At 35.6% G+C, this 19,152-nt stretch overlaps 1 protein-coding gene across 1 annotated transcript in view; it reads right to left on the bottom strand.

The window, feature by feature from the left end:
* The window catches only part of LOC135204188 (patanin-like phospholipase domain-containing protein atgl-1), a 94,632-nt gene that overhangs the window by 5,902 nt on the left and 69,578 nt on the right, over window positions 1–19,152 (bottom strand). Inside the window, 6 exon segments of the mRNA XM_064234257.1 lie at window positions 395–464; window positions 10,536–10,677; window positions 11,398–11,719; window positions 12,177–12,243; window positions 15,741–15,901; window positions 17,662–17,837. Of these exon segments, the coding sequence (XP_064090327.1) occupies window positions 395–464; window positions 10,536–10,677; window positions 11,398–11,719; window positions 12,177–12,243; window positions 15,741–15,901; window positions 17,662–17,837 (938 nt within the window).

Raw genomic sequence — 19,152 nt, 5'->3', positions numbered from 1 at the left:
CATAATTTCTTTATTACTAAAACAGAAACTTGAGTGAAATTTTCATGGCAATGTTTAAAATTGTTAACATAAAACAGAAGTAACAAACAAACTGCTGAAACATAAAACATGACTGAGGGTTGCACAGACACATCTTGGGCTGCAAGTTGTCCTGCATGCTTTATATATTTAATTTTCGATATCTCTGTGCAAGGTGAAACACAATATTTTGAAAACCAAACAAGGACTTAATTAATGTATTCAAATCTTAATTATTCATCTGAAGTATTACAGGATGAAACTGCTAAACCCAGAGTATTACAGTAACTTGCCTGGCTAGTGCTTTGTTTCTAAAAATATTAAACATAATTTCAATCAAATTCTGTTAAAAATGTTAAAGGAGCTTTAAACTCACCTTTGGCAATGTTCAGATTCAGTGTCTGAAAGTGTGATGCCACAAACACTTTCTTCATAGTCTTCAGAATCTGAAAATAAAGAAATTGTTTTCATTTGAAACCCTGATAGTGTTTAAAAAACATATAAACATAAAAGTGCATCAACTCTTGTAAACTTTCTGTGCATCACTATCACATAACCTATATTTCATCACTGATCATCACTTACTCAACTACCCAATTAGTAACTGTAAAAAGCATCTTGGTATCACATTCTTATTCCTTATAATTATGCATGATTTATGGTATATATATATGGCAATCCTAAGCTAAACAAATGCCCTATTCAGGGCTATGAGTTTGAAAAAAAAATAGGAAAAGAGCACATCATATTGGTCCATTTTTTTTATCAATAAACTACATTAATGTGAAGAAAATCCACGATTATATTAACCACTTCCTAACATATATTTAAAGAAAAAGTGGCTGCAATCCTCAAAGGAGGCATAATATTAAGGGAGGGGGGATTTATTTACTGCACATTCTTGTGAAAGCACATGGGTTGGAAGAAACAAAAAGAACAAATAATAATGCTTTTTCTGTCTTTTCCCAGCTTCCTATAATCCCTTCTTTCAATTGTCTGTATATGCAATTTAACCTTACAAAATAGTTTAATCAGTACCATTTATTATATCAGTACTCTTATAAGGCTGGCAAAAAGTTATTTGGTTTTGTACAGATAAAACCTGCACCAATAAATTTTTCTTTTTTTATATATAAATGACAAGTCCATAATTTCTTTATTACTAAAACAGAAACTCGGGTGAAAATTTCATGGCAATGTTTAAAATTGTTAACATAAAACAGAAGTAACAAAGAAACTGCTGAACACATCACCCCTCTCTTCTGTCTTTCTTGGCCAATAAATGTTACAAACAACACACAGCTATGTATGATACTGTATGCATCATACACGATACATACAGTAATGAAATTCAGATTAACAGAAGATTCATGGTAATATGAATGATTAAAAAGTAATATTTTCTGTTAATATAACATTAAACATGACTGAGGGTTGCACACAGACACATCTTGGGCTGCAAGTTGTCCTGCATGCTTTATATATTTAATTTTGGATATCTCTGTGCAAGATGAAACACAGAATATTTTGAAAACCAAACAAGGACAGAATTTTTTCAATTCTTAATTCACTTGAAGTATTACAAGGAGGAAACCGCTAAACCCAGAGTATTACAGTAACTTGCCTGGGTAGCGCTTTGTTTCTAAAAATATTGAACGTATTTTCAATCAAATTCTGTTAAAAATGTTAAAGGAGCTTTAAACTCACCTTTGGCAATGTTCAGATTCAGTGTCTGAAAGTGTGATGCCACAAACACTTTCTTCATAGTCTTCAGAATCTGAACAAAGAAATGGTTACCATTGAAACCCTGATAGTGTTTAAAAAATATATATACATGAAAGTGCATCAGCTCTTGTAAACTTTTTGTGCATCATTATCACAAACCTAACCTATTTCATCACTGATCTTCACTTACTCAACTACCCAACTAGTAACTAAAGAGCATTTTGGTATTACATTCTTATTCCTTATAGTAAATGTATTCTTACAGATAAAATTTGAAGAATGAAGTTTTGATGAAGCTTTGTGTATGGCAGCAGTTAAAAGGTGTTACAAATAACATTCTAAGACTTATCTTCTTTTCAATATCAAAATAATATTAATAGTACAGAAATAAGTGTTTTTGCACAGCATGGACTCAGGATTACACGTTCAGAATAACTTGCTAATATTCATGCTGAAAATAATTTTAATTTGGAGTTTTCCATAAAATTACTTATGAATCACAATGATTTTCCAAAAAAAAATTTGTGGCCTTTAATTAATTTCCTTGATGGTACAACCAGCCATTAAACATTACTTATTTTGAATCTGTATCATGAATAATACTGTTATATATTACTTAACTGATTCTACCTGAAAAAAAAAATCTAAACTAATCTCTCTACAAATCCACTCAAGTAGATTGATTACACCATGTAATTGGACCCTAGCAGCAAAACCAGCTCTGAAGGATAAGCATGTTTATGTGATCTACATATTTTTTCTTATTTTTACACTTAAGGCTATATGCATATCCTAAATGGAAGGTTATAATTTTTTTTAATGGGGAATATAAGTTTTTCCAAATATAAATTTTCATCATAGTTTTAAAATCATTCTTTTATTTTATTTATTTATTTATAAATTCTTGCCATACATATTAATCTCAAACAAAATTCATTATGTATAACCCTGAATAATCTCTTGGATTCATTCCAGTGCTTGGGTTCAAGCCTAAATTTCATATTCCTAGCCCTTCCTATAAGACTTATGTATTCTTAGATCGTAATAGAGCATTATGAAAAATATATTTACATCTTGAAAAAGCTTAGAAACAGCAGAAAACAATTTATAACATTCCCTCATCTTGTTCACCTCTGATGGAACACTCTTGACAGTGACAATGAATTTATGAGTGCCTAATTATTGCAAAAACATATTTTTTTAAAATTGTATGTTAAATATGGGAAATAATTAGTTTGAACATCCCAAAAGATTTTCAGTAAGGTGAATTAGCATGCGCATTGGCCATCTTGTTTTATGTTCGGGCCGGCCAAAAGACTAAGCATTACTCTGTTGGTCAACACAGAATGTACCTTTACCCAAAACCCAATGTTTTTCGTCAGGGAAGTTGGGGGGGGGTTTTGAGGACTTGGCAGCGACTACCAAAAATAGGTTTTTCCTACATCAAAACCTGTTTTTTTATAGCCTAGTCGTTGTTTCGTCCTCAAAGGAGCTTTACAAAGAAATTGACAGGTGATGAAAACTTAAGTTCACAAAGTTTCACCCCAAATATCTCAAAGTTTTAAGATTAAATCATTTCAGGTCCAATGTCAAGCCACTAGCTTCAGTAAAAAAGATAAAGAAAACACATAGGATATACTTTTAGCATAAAGTTCTATGGTGATTTACCTAAGTATGCTGGGTATGGTTGTGACCTTTATGCACCTTCCCCACTGCATTCAAATTTGTTCCAGCTCATGGCAGTAGTGTTTTAAGAATACTGACTCTGATGACCACTCAGTAAATTCAGAAACTTCTTCAAATGATACATTTCTGAAAAAGGCCAAGATGTACCTTTCCTAATATCATGTGATCTAGGAAAGGAATGTGGGTTAGCCTTTTTATCGAGGGACACTAAAATTATTCTTAGCCCTTGTAGGGAGTGGTTTGTTCATGCTAGGATGCAGGAAAATTGGACCTGAAAAATTTTCTGTGACCTCTAGGTAATCCTCAAGTGCTTGAGCTGGGCATCATGTTTTGTCTGCTAAACTGAGTTTTCTAATAAGAATAGGAAATTTCCTCTTTAAAGGATGCTCATTTTTAGCCAGGAATGATGGCCCAGGGGATAATAATAACTGGTTACCAGCAGTTAGTGTGATATATCATTCCTGTCTAAGAGAGCCCAATTCACTAATACGAGCTCCTGATGCTAATGCTACCAGGAAGATTGCTTTTTGAAGCATGCATGTGGTGGTTACATTGTCTATTGAATTGTGGAGTACATAAAAGTTTGAATACCTTATTCAGGGACCAAGTAATTGGAAGTCCTTAGGGAGCGGGTCTCTGTAAAGAAAAAGACTGCAGAAGGGAAGTGACAACTTCTATGTTGGAATCAATCCCAAATCCATAAAGCAAGGGTTCTGTTAATGCAGCCTTGTATGCTACAATTGTTGTAACTGCAAGATGCTATAATTGTTGTAACTGCAAGATGTTTGTATTCAAAGAGGTGTATAAGAAAATTCATTAGTGTTTCTATAGAAATCTGGATATAATCTAACCATATTCTCCATATGGACTGGTATTGCTGGATAGATGGTGTCTGTAGTTTTTGCACGAGGTACCTAATATTGGGCGAGTAGTTTTCATAGTAGATTATATTTTTTAAAAATCCACACATGAAGGTCTCGGCTTAGAAAGGAGGATGCGTATAAGACTTTCCCTCTACTTTCTGGGATAGTACAGAGGATGGTAATGGAATTGACCTCTTCATCCACTGCTGAAGTAGTAGGAACCAATGCCTGTTTGGCCAATTTGGGGCTATTAGGTAAGCTGTTCCTTTGAAGGTTAGGAGCTTGTTCAAAACCTTCGAAATCTGGGACAATGGAGGAAAAAGATAAATCGTCTTCCAGTTGTTCCAGTTCTGTAGAAAGGCATCTCTTGCTATTGTTTGATTGTCCACATTCAGGGACACAAATACTGGGAGTTTGTGATTCTCGTATGTGGCAAACAGGTCCACTTCCGGTTGTGGAAGTAGGTTGTATATTATTTGAAAGGAGTGGTTGTCCAATGACCACTGTTGAGGCTGTAGTATTCCTTTCCAAAGAGTCTGCTATTACAATGAGCGACCCTGTAAGGTGAATTACAGCCATATGCCACTTCTTTACCTGTGCCATCCGAAGAATATCTTAATATTACCATATTGAGAGGAGGTGAGCGTGATCCCAATTTTTGGATGCAAGACATCGCAGTCGTATTGTCTAGGACCAGCAGAATGTAAGTCTGTTCCGGAGGTTTGAGTTTCTTAAAGAGACAAATAGACAGCCATCAGCTCTAGGAAATTGATATGACAATTCCTTAGAGTAGCTGACCACCACCTTGATCCCTGACAGTCCTCCCAATGTCCTCCCCAACCTATCAACGAGGCATCTGTGTGCATTGTTACTTTTACAGATGGAGGAGTCAGGGTGACCTGTTTTGCCGGAGATTCCTTCCGTGTCCATGGCTGAAGTATCTCCCCAAGTTTTTGATGCATTTTGTGAGATTTGTCTCGTATCCTTTTTCTTGCATGTGGAATCCAAAATTTGTTCACGTTTTTCAGTTGCAACCTGAGTATTGGATCTGTTATAGATGCAAACTGTAGCAGACCCATCAAGCACTCTAATTGCTGTTTGGAAGCATTGGGCTGTCAGGAACTTTTTGAGGTTTTCCTTATTCTGTTCTGAGTTTTGAGGGGAAGATACAAAAGGCCATGAACAGTGTCCCAACATATTCCCAGACACTGAAAATGTCTGCTAGGTGTGATGCTGGATTTTTTCCAATTCATAATAAAGCCTTTTGACTGGAGTCTGTTGACTAATGTTCCTAGGTTTTTCAGGCACTTTTTTTCTTGTGGCTCCCCGGACTAACCAATCGGCTAAATAAGCTATACGTACACGTATTCCTTCTTTCCCGAGTTCCTGCACAAATACTGTCAGCAATTTTGTAAAGATTCTCGGGGCAATGTTTATCCCGAAAGGCATGACCTTGAATCTATATGCACTTTTTCCTATCCGGAACCCTTGGAAGGGGTGGAAGGGAGCAGCAATAGGGACGTGCCAATATGCATCTTTCAGACCTATAGAAACTGTCCAGGTCCCTTTTGGAATGACAGAACGTACTTGGGCAATGGTAATCATTCAAAACTTTTAGCAAACTATGTGTTTGTTCAATGATGACAGGTCGAAGATCACCCTTCATTCTGAAGAATCCTTTTTGGGAACACTGAAGAGATGTGCCTTGTGACAAATGTAAGAATGTTTCTCTATGGCTCCTTTTAAGAGGTCCTTCTGCACGTAATCTTTCATAGAGGGGTCCGGTTTTTGAAAGAACCCTTTCAAAGGTGGAGGGGGGCGAGACCGTTTCCACCCCGTCAGTTGAGAATAATGCTATGTCCCAAAAGAGAAGACTTCCATTCCTTGTGAAACTATTGAAGTTGACCCCCAACCAAACAATTCCTATTGGGATCCCCCCCCCCTCTCCTCTCCCTTTTCCCTTAATGGGCATTCCTGGTGTTGCTTTTCCTTTTCCTCTATCAGCTCATTTTAGGACCTTGTGAAAAAGGAAAAAGGATACACTTATTGCTGTGCAGGTTTTTGTCCCTTTTGAAGGTGCTGTCCCTTCTGACTACCTACCTGCGTATAAGGAGAGCTATTGGGGAGGCCTATATGATTTTTGATCAAAGCATGCCTTTTTTGGATTTGGTAAGGGGAACTTTCTGGTTTTTTGTTTCCTGAAATCTTTTCTCAGTAGAGCATACACTGTGCAATTTTTTTGACATGTTTGTTCTTTTATTTGAGTCACAATAGACTCCTCAAGCAGGTCTCGGCAGAAGGCATTAGACTGTAATAGGGTAGTCACGTTGGGAAGCGACTTGTTTGAGTTTTCCATTAACTCCATTCGCACTTTTATGCGCCAGTCCAAAAATTCATAGAGCTTCCCATAATGTTCTCAAAAGGCTTTTAGCCACAACAGCAAAAATCATCCTAAATTCCTCTGGAAGCCTTTTTGTGGCTACTTCTAACAATGAGGAAGTGGTTAAGACACTAAGGAGGTGGGTCCTAGCACGAAACTCTGATGCTGATGGCCTCTGAAATCCTTCTCATTGGAGTAACAAAATGAAGTTTTCATAATAAAACTAATATTGTAATACTTATCTGAACACCTGAATTAACCCTGGTCACTGACCAGCCCGAACTATATCCCCACATACTTACCCACTAAGAGGGTAATTTTAACTGTCAGCTTTACCAATGCTGCTGCAAATACCGGCCAGCAGAAGCCTGTCAGAATTGAATCATTCACTATCAAATTGAAGTGGGGAGGAGGGTGGGAATCATTCAGGTGTTCAGGTAAGTATTACAATATTAGTTTTATTATGAAAACTTCATATTGCAATACACTCCCTGAACACATGAATTAGCCCGATTAAGAAAATTTTGATGGAGGTAGGATCAATCTAAATCAGCCCAACCTGTCCACGGAGCATACGCAGGTAACTCATAATCAACCTACTATGTATAAATATATGTATCCTCACCAAGTTATCTAGCTCGAAGGCCACACATATACATATATGGCTAACTATTTACTAACCTAAGCAAGATTTCTACAAGACTTGGGCTAGTATCCTGGTATAATCTATTCTTACCATATAAGGTTAGGTATGACTCATTACCAACAAAAATTTAAAATGTAGCCTATTCACTTAGTTAGGCAGTCATCTGCTGCTGTCACAATCGGTTCTTAATTGACAATCGTAACTACTCAAGACTATCGTATACACTCAAGACTAGTGAAAATGGTTCCTTTTTCAATAATATTATTAGTATTTTCAAAAATATTGTGTGTAATGTAGTTGATGAAACAGTTATAATTTTAATTAGTTTATATTAAAGGGAAAAAAGTTTTAAAAGCATAAAAATATAATATGCGGACCTAAAGCTCCGCATATGTATGTGAGGAGTGCAGACCTCAGCTCTGCATTCAATGACTCCTCTTCGAATCTTCTCCGCACTTTTGGTTGTTTCTCCGTGCTTGGACATCACTGGTGGCCAGTGATGCCAACCCCTCTAACCCTATGCCTCCTACAGGAGACGAGAATTACCCTACATAACTGAAAATGACCCAATATTCTGCGGTTATGATTACATTTATATGCAATATGAATACTAATAAGCAATATCATGAATACTAATAAGCAATATCATGAATACTAATAAGATCTATACCTACCGTGTTACAATTACCCTGCTGTCTAAGATTTTGCCCAAATTACCCTACAGTTGGCAACACTGGTTCTTGGTCTTTTGGCCAGCCTGAACATAAAACAAGATGGCTGAAGCGCATGCGCAATAGTCACTTCTACAGGTTTTGACGTAGGAAACTGGGTACAGCTTTCGCTGAAGACAAGATAAAATGCCTTCTTGTCTTTTGAGTTCATTATACTCTATCACTTGTCATAGTGTTTATCATTATGGCATAATACCCAACTAAAAGATATTTCTTTGACATTAGTCTGATCATCGTGGGGCGCTGGCGCACACCAAGGAGGGTAACTCCTTTGGGAGTTATGGGGAGTCAAAATGTGAGTACATTTATTGGGACATGCTTATTATGTAATATTACATTATTGCATTAATTACATTAATGTATTAATGTACCAGAAAGAAAGAGAGGAGAGAGAGAGAGAGAGAGCGAGAGAGAGAGAGAGAGAGAGAGAGAGGGGGGGGGGGCCAGTAACTTCATAGTTTACTTAACACAATGCATATGATTATTCATGCTAGGCTTGAAAATTAACTTTACATAAGTATTTTTTGATAGTGTAGTCGTTGTTTGAGGACTCAACAACGACTACACTATCAAAAAATACTTATGTAAAGTTAATTTTCAAGCCTAGCATGAATAATCATATGCATTGTGTTAAGTAAACTATGAAGTTACTGGCCTCTCTCTCTCTCTCTCTCTCTCTCTCTCTCTCTCCTCTCTCTCTCTCTCATAATACCCAACTAAAAGATATTTCTTTGACATTAGTCTGATCATCGTGGGGCGCTGGCGCACACCAAGGAGGGTAACTCCTTTGGGACTTATGGGGAGTCAAAATGTGAGTACATTTATTGGGACATGCTTATTATGTAATATTACATTATTGCATTAATTACATTAATGTTTAATGTACCAGAAAACAAAGAAAGAGAGAGAGAGAGGAGAGAGAGAGAGACGAGAGAGAGAGAGAGAGAGAGAGAGGAGAGGAGAGAGGAAGAGAGAGGGGGTGGGGGGGGGGCCAGTAACTTCATAGTTAACTAACACAATGCATATGATTATTCATGCTAGGCTTGAAAATTAACTTTACATAAGTATTTTTTGATAGTGTAGTCGTTGTTTGAGGACTCAACAACGACTACACTATCAAAAATACTTATGTAAAGGTTAATTTTCAAGCCTAGCATGGAATAATCATATGCATTTGTGTAAGTTAAACTATGAAAAGTTACTGGCCCCCCCCCCTCTCCTCTCTCTCTCTCTCTTTCTCTCTCTCTCTCTCTCTCTCTCTCTCTCTCTCGTCTCTCTCTCTTTCTTTCTGGTACATTAATACATTAATGTAATTAATGCAATAATGTAATATTACATAATAAGCATGTCCCAATAAATGTACTCACATTTTGACTCCCCATAAGTCACTGAATTCTTCATTCTATTCAAATTAAATTGACACTAAGGGTAGAAGTAAGACTTGAGTTTTGAAGAAAAAACAATTATCATAAGGTGCTGCTGGAAGCACAAAAACATCATGAAGGTGCAAAGACAATTCAGAAGACATTTTCACAAAGATCTACCAATGATATGCACTATTGCTTCCATCTGTGACAAGTTTGAATCAGATGGAACTGCACATGACGTCCATAAGGAGTGTTCAGAAAGACCACGATCATTAAATAGCCCCGCAAGGAAAAACAAACAATAGCTGGAAATCCTCCAACAGTCTCCTCACAAATCTCTACAACAAACTGATTGTAAGAGGAATGTCAAAATCAAGGGCCCCTTGCGTTGCGGATCTAACAAATGCTCAATAAGTGCATTGCTTTGCGTAGTTTCTATCTATATCGGCTGTATAATTCATATAATGTGTATACTATATGTTGTCTGTCGCATTGATGTTTAGATTTAAGCACTACAAATGACAGTGACAGAGAAAGAGATGTGGGCAAACATACACTAAGTGCATTGCTTTGTAGATTCTGTTTAATTCATTAATTTATTTGTGTGTTGTTTGCTGTACTGATGTATGGATTTAAGTACTAAAACCATTTGGTCCTAAGGTGCTGGTTGTGAGGGATTTTACTGTCATAATAACAGTGGTAATACGAAATAATGTTTGAGAAAATACCAATAATGTTACAGTACATATTGTAAAGATTGACAAGGTACAAGTACTGGTAGTGTAAGGTGTCTGGGTAAACACTGGCTACCTCAACTTTGCATATAAGACCATAGTGTGTATATGCTGTCAAATATGGTACATAAAAGTACAACCTTAAATTTGTACCTAATCTTGAGAGATTTGAAAATCAAATAGGAACTATGATAAAGATGTTATAGAGATTCTACCAAGCAGTAAAGGAATCAAAGTATCATAAAGAGTAAACAAAGCCAAAAGACTTCATACTTTTGTAAGAACATATTTTGCAACAAAATTTATGAAATTTTCAGCTTATCTGAAAAAGGAAAATGTTCTTAAACATTTGCTTGTGCAAAAATTATAGAAGTAGTTTACTTACTGATGGAGTCATTACGTGACATTGTCCAGTGTGACAGATTTGTAACTGGAATTGTGAGACGATGATCAGAATCAACTTCCAAGCCACAAGCATCTGCAGTAGGGTCATCATCTGTCATGTCAAATATTTCTGTGACACGGACCTAAACAAAGAATTTCAGAGGATTATTAAAAATAATGTCTAGATACTGCAATGTTAACTACCACCCATACACAACAATTCACATTGTAGGTTTCACACTTTACAAGCCGACCGTAAGGCAATTCACTTTCAAGATTAAACTTCACCACATTGTATTAAATCCAATCCTCAGACTAATTTTAAATGTCCCCCAATAAAAAATTTGACCAATCCACTAGTATTTTTATAAGAAAATGCAATACATTTTCCAAGACCTTTAGTCATCTTTATTATTTTACAAACTTTGCCACTTCAAAGATAGAAAGATATCTACATTTAAGATACAGTAGTACTACTCGTAAACTGCATTTCAACTATTTAATGATAGTAATTATCTTTATTATTCATAAAATGAACGCATTCTAACTTAACGATCAAGCTTCCAAAGAACAAAATGCCTAGGTGGGAGGGGGAGACACTGAACTGGAGTTAAACAGGTTGGAAAATTGTCCTTTTTGAATATTCTTAAAAGGTCATATTGTAATTGTTTTCCTGTAAATCAAGAAGTTGCAAAAGAAAATTGGTATGCATGATCTAATTCATACCCCTTCAGATGGGAAAATATCAGGAAGAGAGTTTCTCATATCAAGGCATCTTTTGGTTTACAATCTCTTAGCACTGCTTGTACAAAGAAAATTTACCAAAAAATTTAAATCCAACTGACTAACCACATTCAACTTACTTCATTATTATCATCTAAGAAGTAATAAGCCATAAGTGCCTCCTGATGAGTGGTGACATTCATTATCTGCTCGAAAGCATCATCAGTAATGTAACCAGGTCCTTCGTAGAGGCTATCATCATTAAGATTGTCAAGAGAAGGCATTCTAGAAACGGCTCTTGAAACAGCCCTTGATGCTGCACGAGAAGCAACACGAGACCCTGCGCGGGAAGCTACACGAGACTCTGCTCGAGAAACACATCGTGAGGCACAGCGTAAGGCAACTTGTTTCAAGGCCTCAGACTCTAACATCATGGCTTCTTTATGGCTCTGTGGCATTCCACTGTAAACAAGAAATGTCATGTCAGCATCACTAAACAAACAATAACTTATTATTAGAGTTATAAACCACAATAGTACTATAATAATGCCTAAAAAGTCAAAGAGTAAAGGTTCAACAAGGCTTGAAATTGAAAACTCTACTGATACTACTCCGAAGCCTTTATTGCTTCTAATCTGATCCTTGCACTTTGCAAACTTAAACCTTACATCATCCTTAATTAATATTTCCCAATATTCTTGGTCAATGGAGGAAGCATTTTGAGGGCTTGCTGACTGCAGAAGAGATAAGACAAGCAGACATAACGGATGTAAGTGGAGAGAGTTAGTTATGTCTGAAAATGTTGCTGGAACCAAAGTTGCACAAGTCATAGGCTTACTGTAAAATCATTTGTACATCAAATACCAAATATTAATACGTACATTATATGTAAGCAATACGAGAAAGATATGGTACTTACACATCTGACATATCTAGAGTGAAATCAAAGTTATGGCGATTGCCTATGCGTGGAGCTTCTTGGTCCCCTGGAAAAGAAAGGAAAGAATATACTGTACTGTAATATATACATACTATGGGTCATGTCCATTTCATTTACTGTATAATAAATATCACCGTAATAATGGAAACAACAACAAATGGGAGCAACACTTTTACTTCTCAAATACTGCAAGTTTTATATTGTAGTTCAATAAACTACAAAACTGAGTACGTACGTATTATACATTATGTACTAGCTTTCAATGTAATACAGTAGTTTAGTCCAGACATTCGCTTCCTTAGGTTACAAAGGAAAACTGGTCTCTCCCTTTTTTGTTTCTTTTCATAAGAAGGAAAGTTAATGAATTGTACCACAGGTATGCTAATTATCATACACTGGTGAACAAATTTGTTGTGAAGACTACTACAAATATGTCACTAACTTCAGTGATCAATGATATAAAATGATTGTAAAAAATAATTGAAAACAATGTGCCCGTGCATTTCGATTGTAAAAAATAATTGAAAACAATGTGCCCGTGCATTTCAACCAAACCATAGCAACAGTTAATATAACTTACTTGGTATGTACTGTATAAAGCCTCCAAATATGTTGGAGAAACAAGTACAGATAATCATTAAGATGAAGATATTTTTCCAGCTTACTACCAAAAAGCACTGGAGTTGCACCATCTACCAAAACTAAGTACTAAATGCCCAGCAGGGATGGAAAAAAGTCCTCCACAGAAGTCATGAAGGAAATTCCCTGACTGCACATTTAATATTTTTATAATATACTTGCCCGAAATCCTTTTGGGCAAGCCATAAGAGATTTTAAAAATGTTTTCTAACTGGTCTAAGCTATTGTATCTAATATAAATTACGTAAGAGATTTTAAAATGTTTTTCTTAAACTGGTTAAGCTATGTATTTCTTTATATGCAATTATTTCGGAAATAAGAAAAGCTACAACTTTCAAATATTTTTCGTTTTATTCTACATGAAATTGCGCACAGTTTTCATTAATATAAAACTCTATGAAATGCCTAATATGAAACGGAGCAAATATTCCGAGAATGGGACTTACGCATTTCGGAGATTTGTGGCGGAGAATCCGCGCGGAGGGCGGAGGGAAAGGAAAGTTTTTTTTAAAAATTCACCATAAATTTAAATATTGTGCTAGAGACTTCGAATTTGTTTCACGATGAAGATAAATGACTGAATATTACTAGACTGTAAGAGTTTTATCTTACAATTGCGTTTTTCGACCATTTCGGTAGAGTCAAATTTGACCGAACGTGGTTTTTTTCTATTTATCGTGATTTATATGCAAATATTTCGAAAATGATAATAGCTACAACCTTCAACTATTTATTGTTGTATTATACATGAAATTGCGCACATTTTCATATATAAAACGTTATGTAAACGGCTAATTTAAAATGGTGCAAACATTACCACAATCGCACGTATGATTTTTTCGGAAGAGTTACCGCGCGGACGTAAAGAAAATGTTATTTTTTTCATAAATTCACCATAAATCGAAATATTGTGCTAGAGACTTCCAATTTGTTGCAAAATGAAGGTAAATGCTTGAATATTACTAGAATATAGGCGTTTTAGCTTACAAATTGCGTTTTTCGACCATTTCGGTAGAGTCAAAATTGACCGAAGGTTGGTTGAAAATTTGTCACTTATCATTTTTTATATGAAAATATTTCAAAATTGATAAAAGCTACAACCATGGGTTGTTTTTAGTTGTATTGTGCATGAAATTGCGCACATTTTCATATATAAAACTTTATGTAACGGCTAATTTAAAATGGTGCAAACATTACCACAATCGCATGTATGATTATTTTCGGAAGAGTTACCGCGCGGACGTAAGGAAAAGGTTTTTTCATAAATTCACCATAAATCGAAATATTGAGCTAGAGACTTCCAATTAGTTGCAAAATTAAGTTAAATGATTGAATATTACTAAAATATAAGAGTTTTAGCTTACAATTGCGTTTTTCGACCATTTCGGTAGAGTCAAAGTTGACCGAGGTTGAAATTTTGGCACTTATCGTTATTTATATGAAAAATATCTTAAAACTGATAAAAGCTACAATCATGAGTATTTTTTGTTGTATTCTACATAAAAATGCGCACATTTTCATATATAATACTCTATGTAACGGCTAATTTAAAATGGTACAAAAATTATGTCAAAGTGACGAAATAATTTCAGAGATGTGTCACAGATATACTTTTTAGTGCGGCAAGAAAGAAATTCGCGCTTGCGCGCCTGCGTAACGATTGTAAACAAAACAACACCTTGATCCGTGAAACTCCCAGCATCCCCAAGGCGCGTGATTCAAGAGATTTCGGCTGGTAGGCCTAAAAGTATTTTTCCGCGAATTTTTAAGAAAAACTTTTGTATGTCGACGTAAAAAATACGTCCAGTCGGCACCCGAGAGACAAAAATGTCGACGTAAAATACGTCCAGTCGGCGTTTAAGGTTAAGATGAAGATATTTTTCCAGCTTACTACCAAAAAGCACTGGAGTTGCACCATCTACCAAAACTAAGTACTAAATGCCCAACAGGGATGGAAAAAAGTCCTCCACAGAAGTCATGAAGGAAATTCCCTGACTGCACATTTAATATTTTTATAATATACTTGCCCGAAATCCTTTTGGGCAAGCCATAAGAGATTTTAAAATGTTTTCTAACTGGTCTAAGCTATTGTATCTAATAATATAAATTACGTAAGAGATTTTAAAATGTTTTCTAACTGGTTAAGCTATTGTATCTAATAACATAAATTACGTAAGTTACTGAGCATAATAAAGCACCTGTGTAAAACCCTGATTGCTAACTGAAGAGTTGCAAAACATAAACTGAGTGAGATCTTTTAATTTCCATTGTTTGTTTGAATAAGGGTATTTCTTTGGCCACGTTCCAATGCGTTATGGCACTCATAAAAAAACTTCTAAAATATGTGAATGTGCATTAAAACTGTGAGAAATACGTACTCCAATTATTCAATGAAATACCTGAACTCTCCACAGCCCTTCTCAAGGCTTGGTGACAATTAATTTTGCCACAAAGTACAGCATAGAGACAGTATTTCTTTCGGCCTACATTTTAAGGCTTTGGGTTCCATCCCCATTACTGTGGTGATGCTTTCCACAACCCTATTGATCATAAATTATGTACAACATGATTATAATTTATTCATATCTCGTATAAAATTACAGCTTTTCATCAATTCTTTGGTGAAGAAATCACATATGACTCACTTTACATCCAAATTACAGTTTTATCAAGACAGTTGTTCCTTTTACTTGAAGCTAATAAAATAATAAAAACCTTTAATGTAAAAATGGATTTGGTGATGGCATTAATAAAATAGATTCAAATAGTTACACACTTACTGTATTAGATTCCCTTTATTATCTTTTTAAAAATGCTCTAGTATTCACTGTACATTCTGCCTGAAATTAGTACATATATACATATTAGTCATTACTTTATACAAAGAATTTCCCATCAACTTACCAGCAAATTCTGTGATGGCCAACTGGCAAGAGAACTTTCCATCATGATGGTGGTGGTGAACATTTGGCTGTGTAACACTAGACATGAGAGCCTGTACAAGGTCGACAATCTGTTTCCCAAGCACTGTAACATTATGGATGCTAGGAGTAGAGCTTGAAAACCTGTTGAATAAGGAATGGAGAATTCAACTGCCTTTTTCAGAAAGCTTCTGGAATGGAGAACTAAGAGGTTGGCAGCAAACTCATGCATGGTACGAATGTCCTGAAAGGAATGCAAGATGACCTTCATAGTTCAATAAAAGATTGACATAAAAGGTCAAGCATACTGCCAAAGCTGAAAGTTGGCAATGGCTAAAGATGCTTTACTTTGTTAATGTCTTGCATATGTACATGATATGTTACTAAAATGTCTACTCTTACTATCACTATTACAGTGATCTAGCAATGACCAGTGTTGTCCATAACTGTCCAGTTTAAAAGCTGCTAATAAACACTAGCATCAAGGGGCTGGTCATTGCACTTAACCACAATGTCATGGAGACTGAGCATACATATACGTATATGATCAATGGCAGAGCCTCTTTTCCACACCCACGAGACCTGGGATAGCAAAGTAATGGCTAATGATAACTTGGCATGTAGACCTGTGCCCTCCCCAACTTCCCATATCTAGCTAACGCAGACATATTATAGAAAAAGCCTTATCACTAGTAATACCTAAACATGCTTGCTTGCAAAACTCATCTCTTAAGCATTTAATAAATTTTAGCCGAGTAGTAACATACCCATAACTTCTTTATTCTTATTGTTGTTTAACCAATGTGTAAACTAATATCATAGACATGATAAAAGCTTTCATATGCCAAAACAATCCAAGTCTGGGAAGACATAATGAAATACAACAAATAGCAACTAGTACAGTACTTAAATTCATTACCCAAATTAGTGAAGTGGTCCATCATAATTTTAATCTGAGACGTGCAGTATTATTGCTATGGTTAAAAGACACCTCAATACATATTACGACCGTAACATTTTTCAGATATTTAAAATGAGTTTTTACATCTGAATGAGAATAATTAATAACAAAAAACATATTTACAATATAATATACTATCAATAGCTGCAAAAGAAAAAGAAAAAGAAAAAACTATTTAAAAGCCTAAGTTTACAGTACAAGCAAACAATGTTTGATGCTGACCCGATGACACCACCAATGAATGACGGAAGAAATCAATGAAACTTTATACGCAAACCCAACATAAACTACAGTATACCTATGCTTATTTTGAAACTATTTTTATTTTTCATTTCAATATGAAACAAAGTTCTATCTCTGACTTTTCATCCTTGAGCTTGATTAGATGAAAAATGCCAAATATACAAGCCATATATTAAATGCAAAACATATCAAATATCTTACTAAGTACATACTGTACATTATCATATAAACAGCATGACAAAAACAAACACTGTGCATCATGCTAAAATATATGCAGTTAAATACAAAAGACAGGAAAAAGATATAGCAGGACATACAGTAAATAGTAAAAAAGGGCCAAGCAAGAGAATATGTGTATTAAGGGGAGGAGAAAAATAGGGAGGGCACAGATTCTAGAAGCATCTCATCACAATACTGAATCAAAGAGTTCACATAAGGGAAAGGTGCTAAGGATGCTAAGGTTTGTTGGGAGTCTCTCTCTTGCACCAAACCCATCCTGGAAGGGTAAAAAACTCTCATTTAACCATACAATGAGTTGCAAGTAATTAGATCACATTCATTTAAGAAACAAACTGCTACGGTGAGGGGAAAAATCAAAAGAAAAGAAGTTGAAATATGTGAGAAGGTTGTAACCAAAAAATATTTACAACAATATACAAAACAGATACGTACATACAAAAGGGAATACCTCATCACTTACTTAAGGAAAGCTGCATAGGCTATGTCAATTGGCAGCACATAAGGCAAGGTCAGAACTGACAGCAGTTTCATGGATCGGTGTTTAAAGACCCAGTTCATCAGACCCTCGTTAGCTTTGTCTATGGCATCTTGCAATATAGCTCCAACCTGCTCTGGTAACTGATCAATAATTGCTTCCTGTGCAAAAAAAGAAACAAAAATATTAACTAACTCTTATTTTCATATGATGTGAAAATGTGAAACTGTCTTTAGGTATTTTCTAACAAAGTGTAGTTAATATAGTAATATGTACTTATTGAATGTATAGAAATTTCATTCTCCAACATGAAATACAAAAATAAATTATTTAAAACCACACACTGTACTGTATACCAATGTGAAGTGTGCCAAATGCTATACAGCAACTTTGACTAAAAGAAAAAGGGATTTTGACGTAAGGAAAAATCTATTTCTGGGCGATTGGCTCGTGTCGCCAGCGAAATATCCTTTAATCTATTATTTCTAGGGTAAATGTACTAACACATACCAGAGAATAAATAAAATAAAGAAAAAGGTCAGTATAACTGACTCGCTCACCCTCCAGGAGGGTGTCGGTATGAACACTAGGCGAGTGAGACCACAACCACAAGCCAAATGCCAATAGAAATCTCCCACTACCAAATCCCTCCAACGCGGGGAGCCGACCCACAGGGTGAGCAGCTCGTACTACTACTACTCCATCCCATGCTGTCGACTGCTGCGCCCCTGGTGGCCATCCTGAAGTTAGCAGACAATCTTGGCGAAGGGATGGGTAGGGTGGGATTTCGCTGGCGACACGAGCCAATCGCCCAGAAATAGATTTTTCCTTACGTCAAAATCCCTTTTCTGGGCTCAGCTCGTGTCGCTGCGCGAAATCGTACCAGAGAAATAGCACAAGATTGTAAACAAAAGCAATAAATAATCATAGGTCTCAAATAAAATAAAATAAAGTAAAAATAAAAAAGAATATAATTGCTAAAAAGATACAAATACACAGTGATACAAAGTAACAATATCTTCAAATTACCCTTAATTCTAAACATGTTTCTTAACATAAGGTAATTTACATATGTACAGAGGTAAATTGGCTTACATGTAACAGAATGGTATCTGTGTAAAGGCATGTATCAAAATATAATAGCAATTCAAACAATCAAATTAATCAACAATGATAATATATAAGGAATGTATATGACTTAATATACAAAACCCGTAACCATTATAAATGAGATGTATCCCCTAGCATAAAAATAAGGGGGTAACATCCATGAGATCAATATGCATAATCATCTGTGAGTGTCCCTAGCACAAAAATAAGGGGCACTCACTATCTTATTAAAAAGCAGCTAAGGCACAAGGTGAATGTAAATGAACACTGTAGGAATAGACGAACTGTTGGGTGAGGCAGGTAGAAAGAGGACTGAATCTTCTACTACAAATTAACTAGAGTCAGGGGAAACTATGTTTCCCGCTG

Source organism: Macrobrachium nipponense, chromosome 44 (assembly GCF_015104395.2).
Source record: "Macrobrachium nipponense isolate FS-2020 chromosome 44, ASM1510439v2, whole genome shotgun sequence".
NCBI lineage: Eukaryota > Metazoa > Arthropoda > Malacostraca > Decapoda > Palaemonidae > Macrobrachium > Macrobrachium nipponense.
The sequence above is the reverse complement of the archived record's forward strand: the minus strand, read 5'-3'. Positions and strand labels throughout refer to the sequence as shown.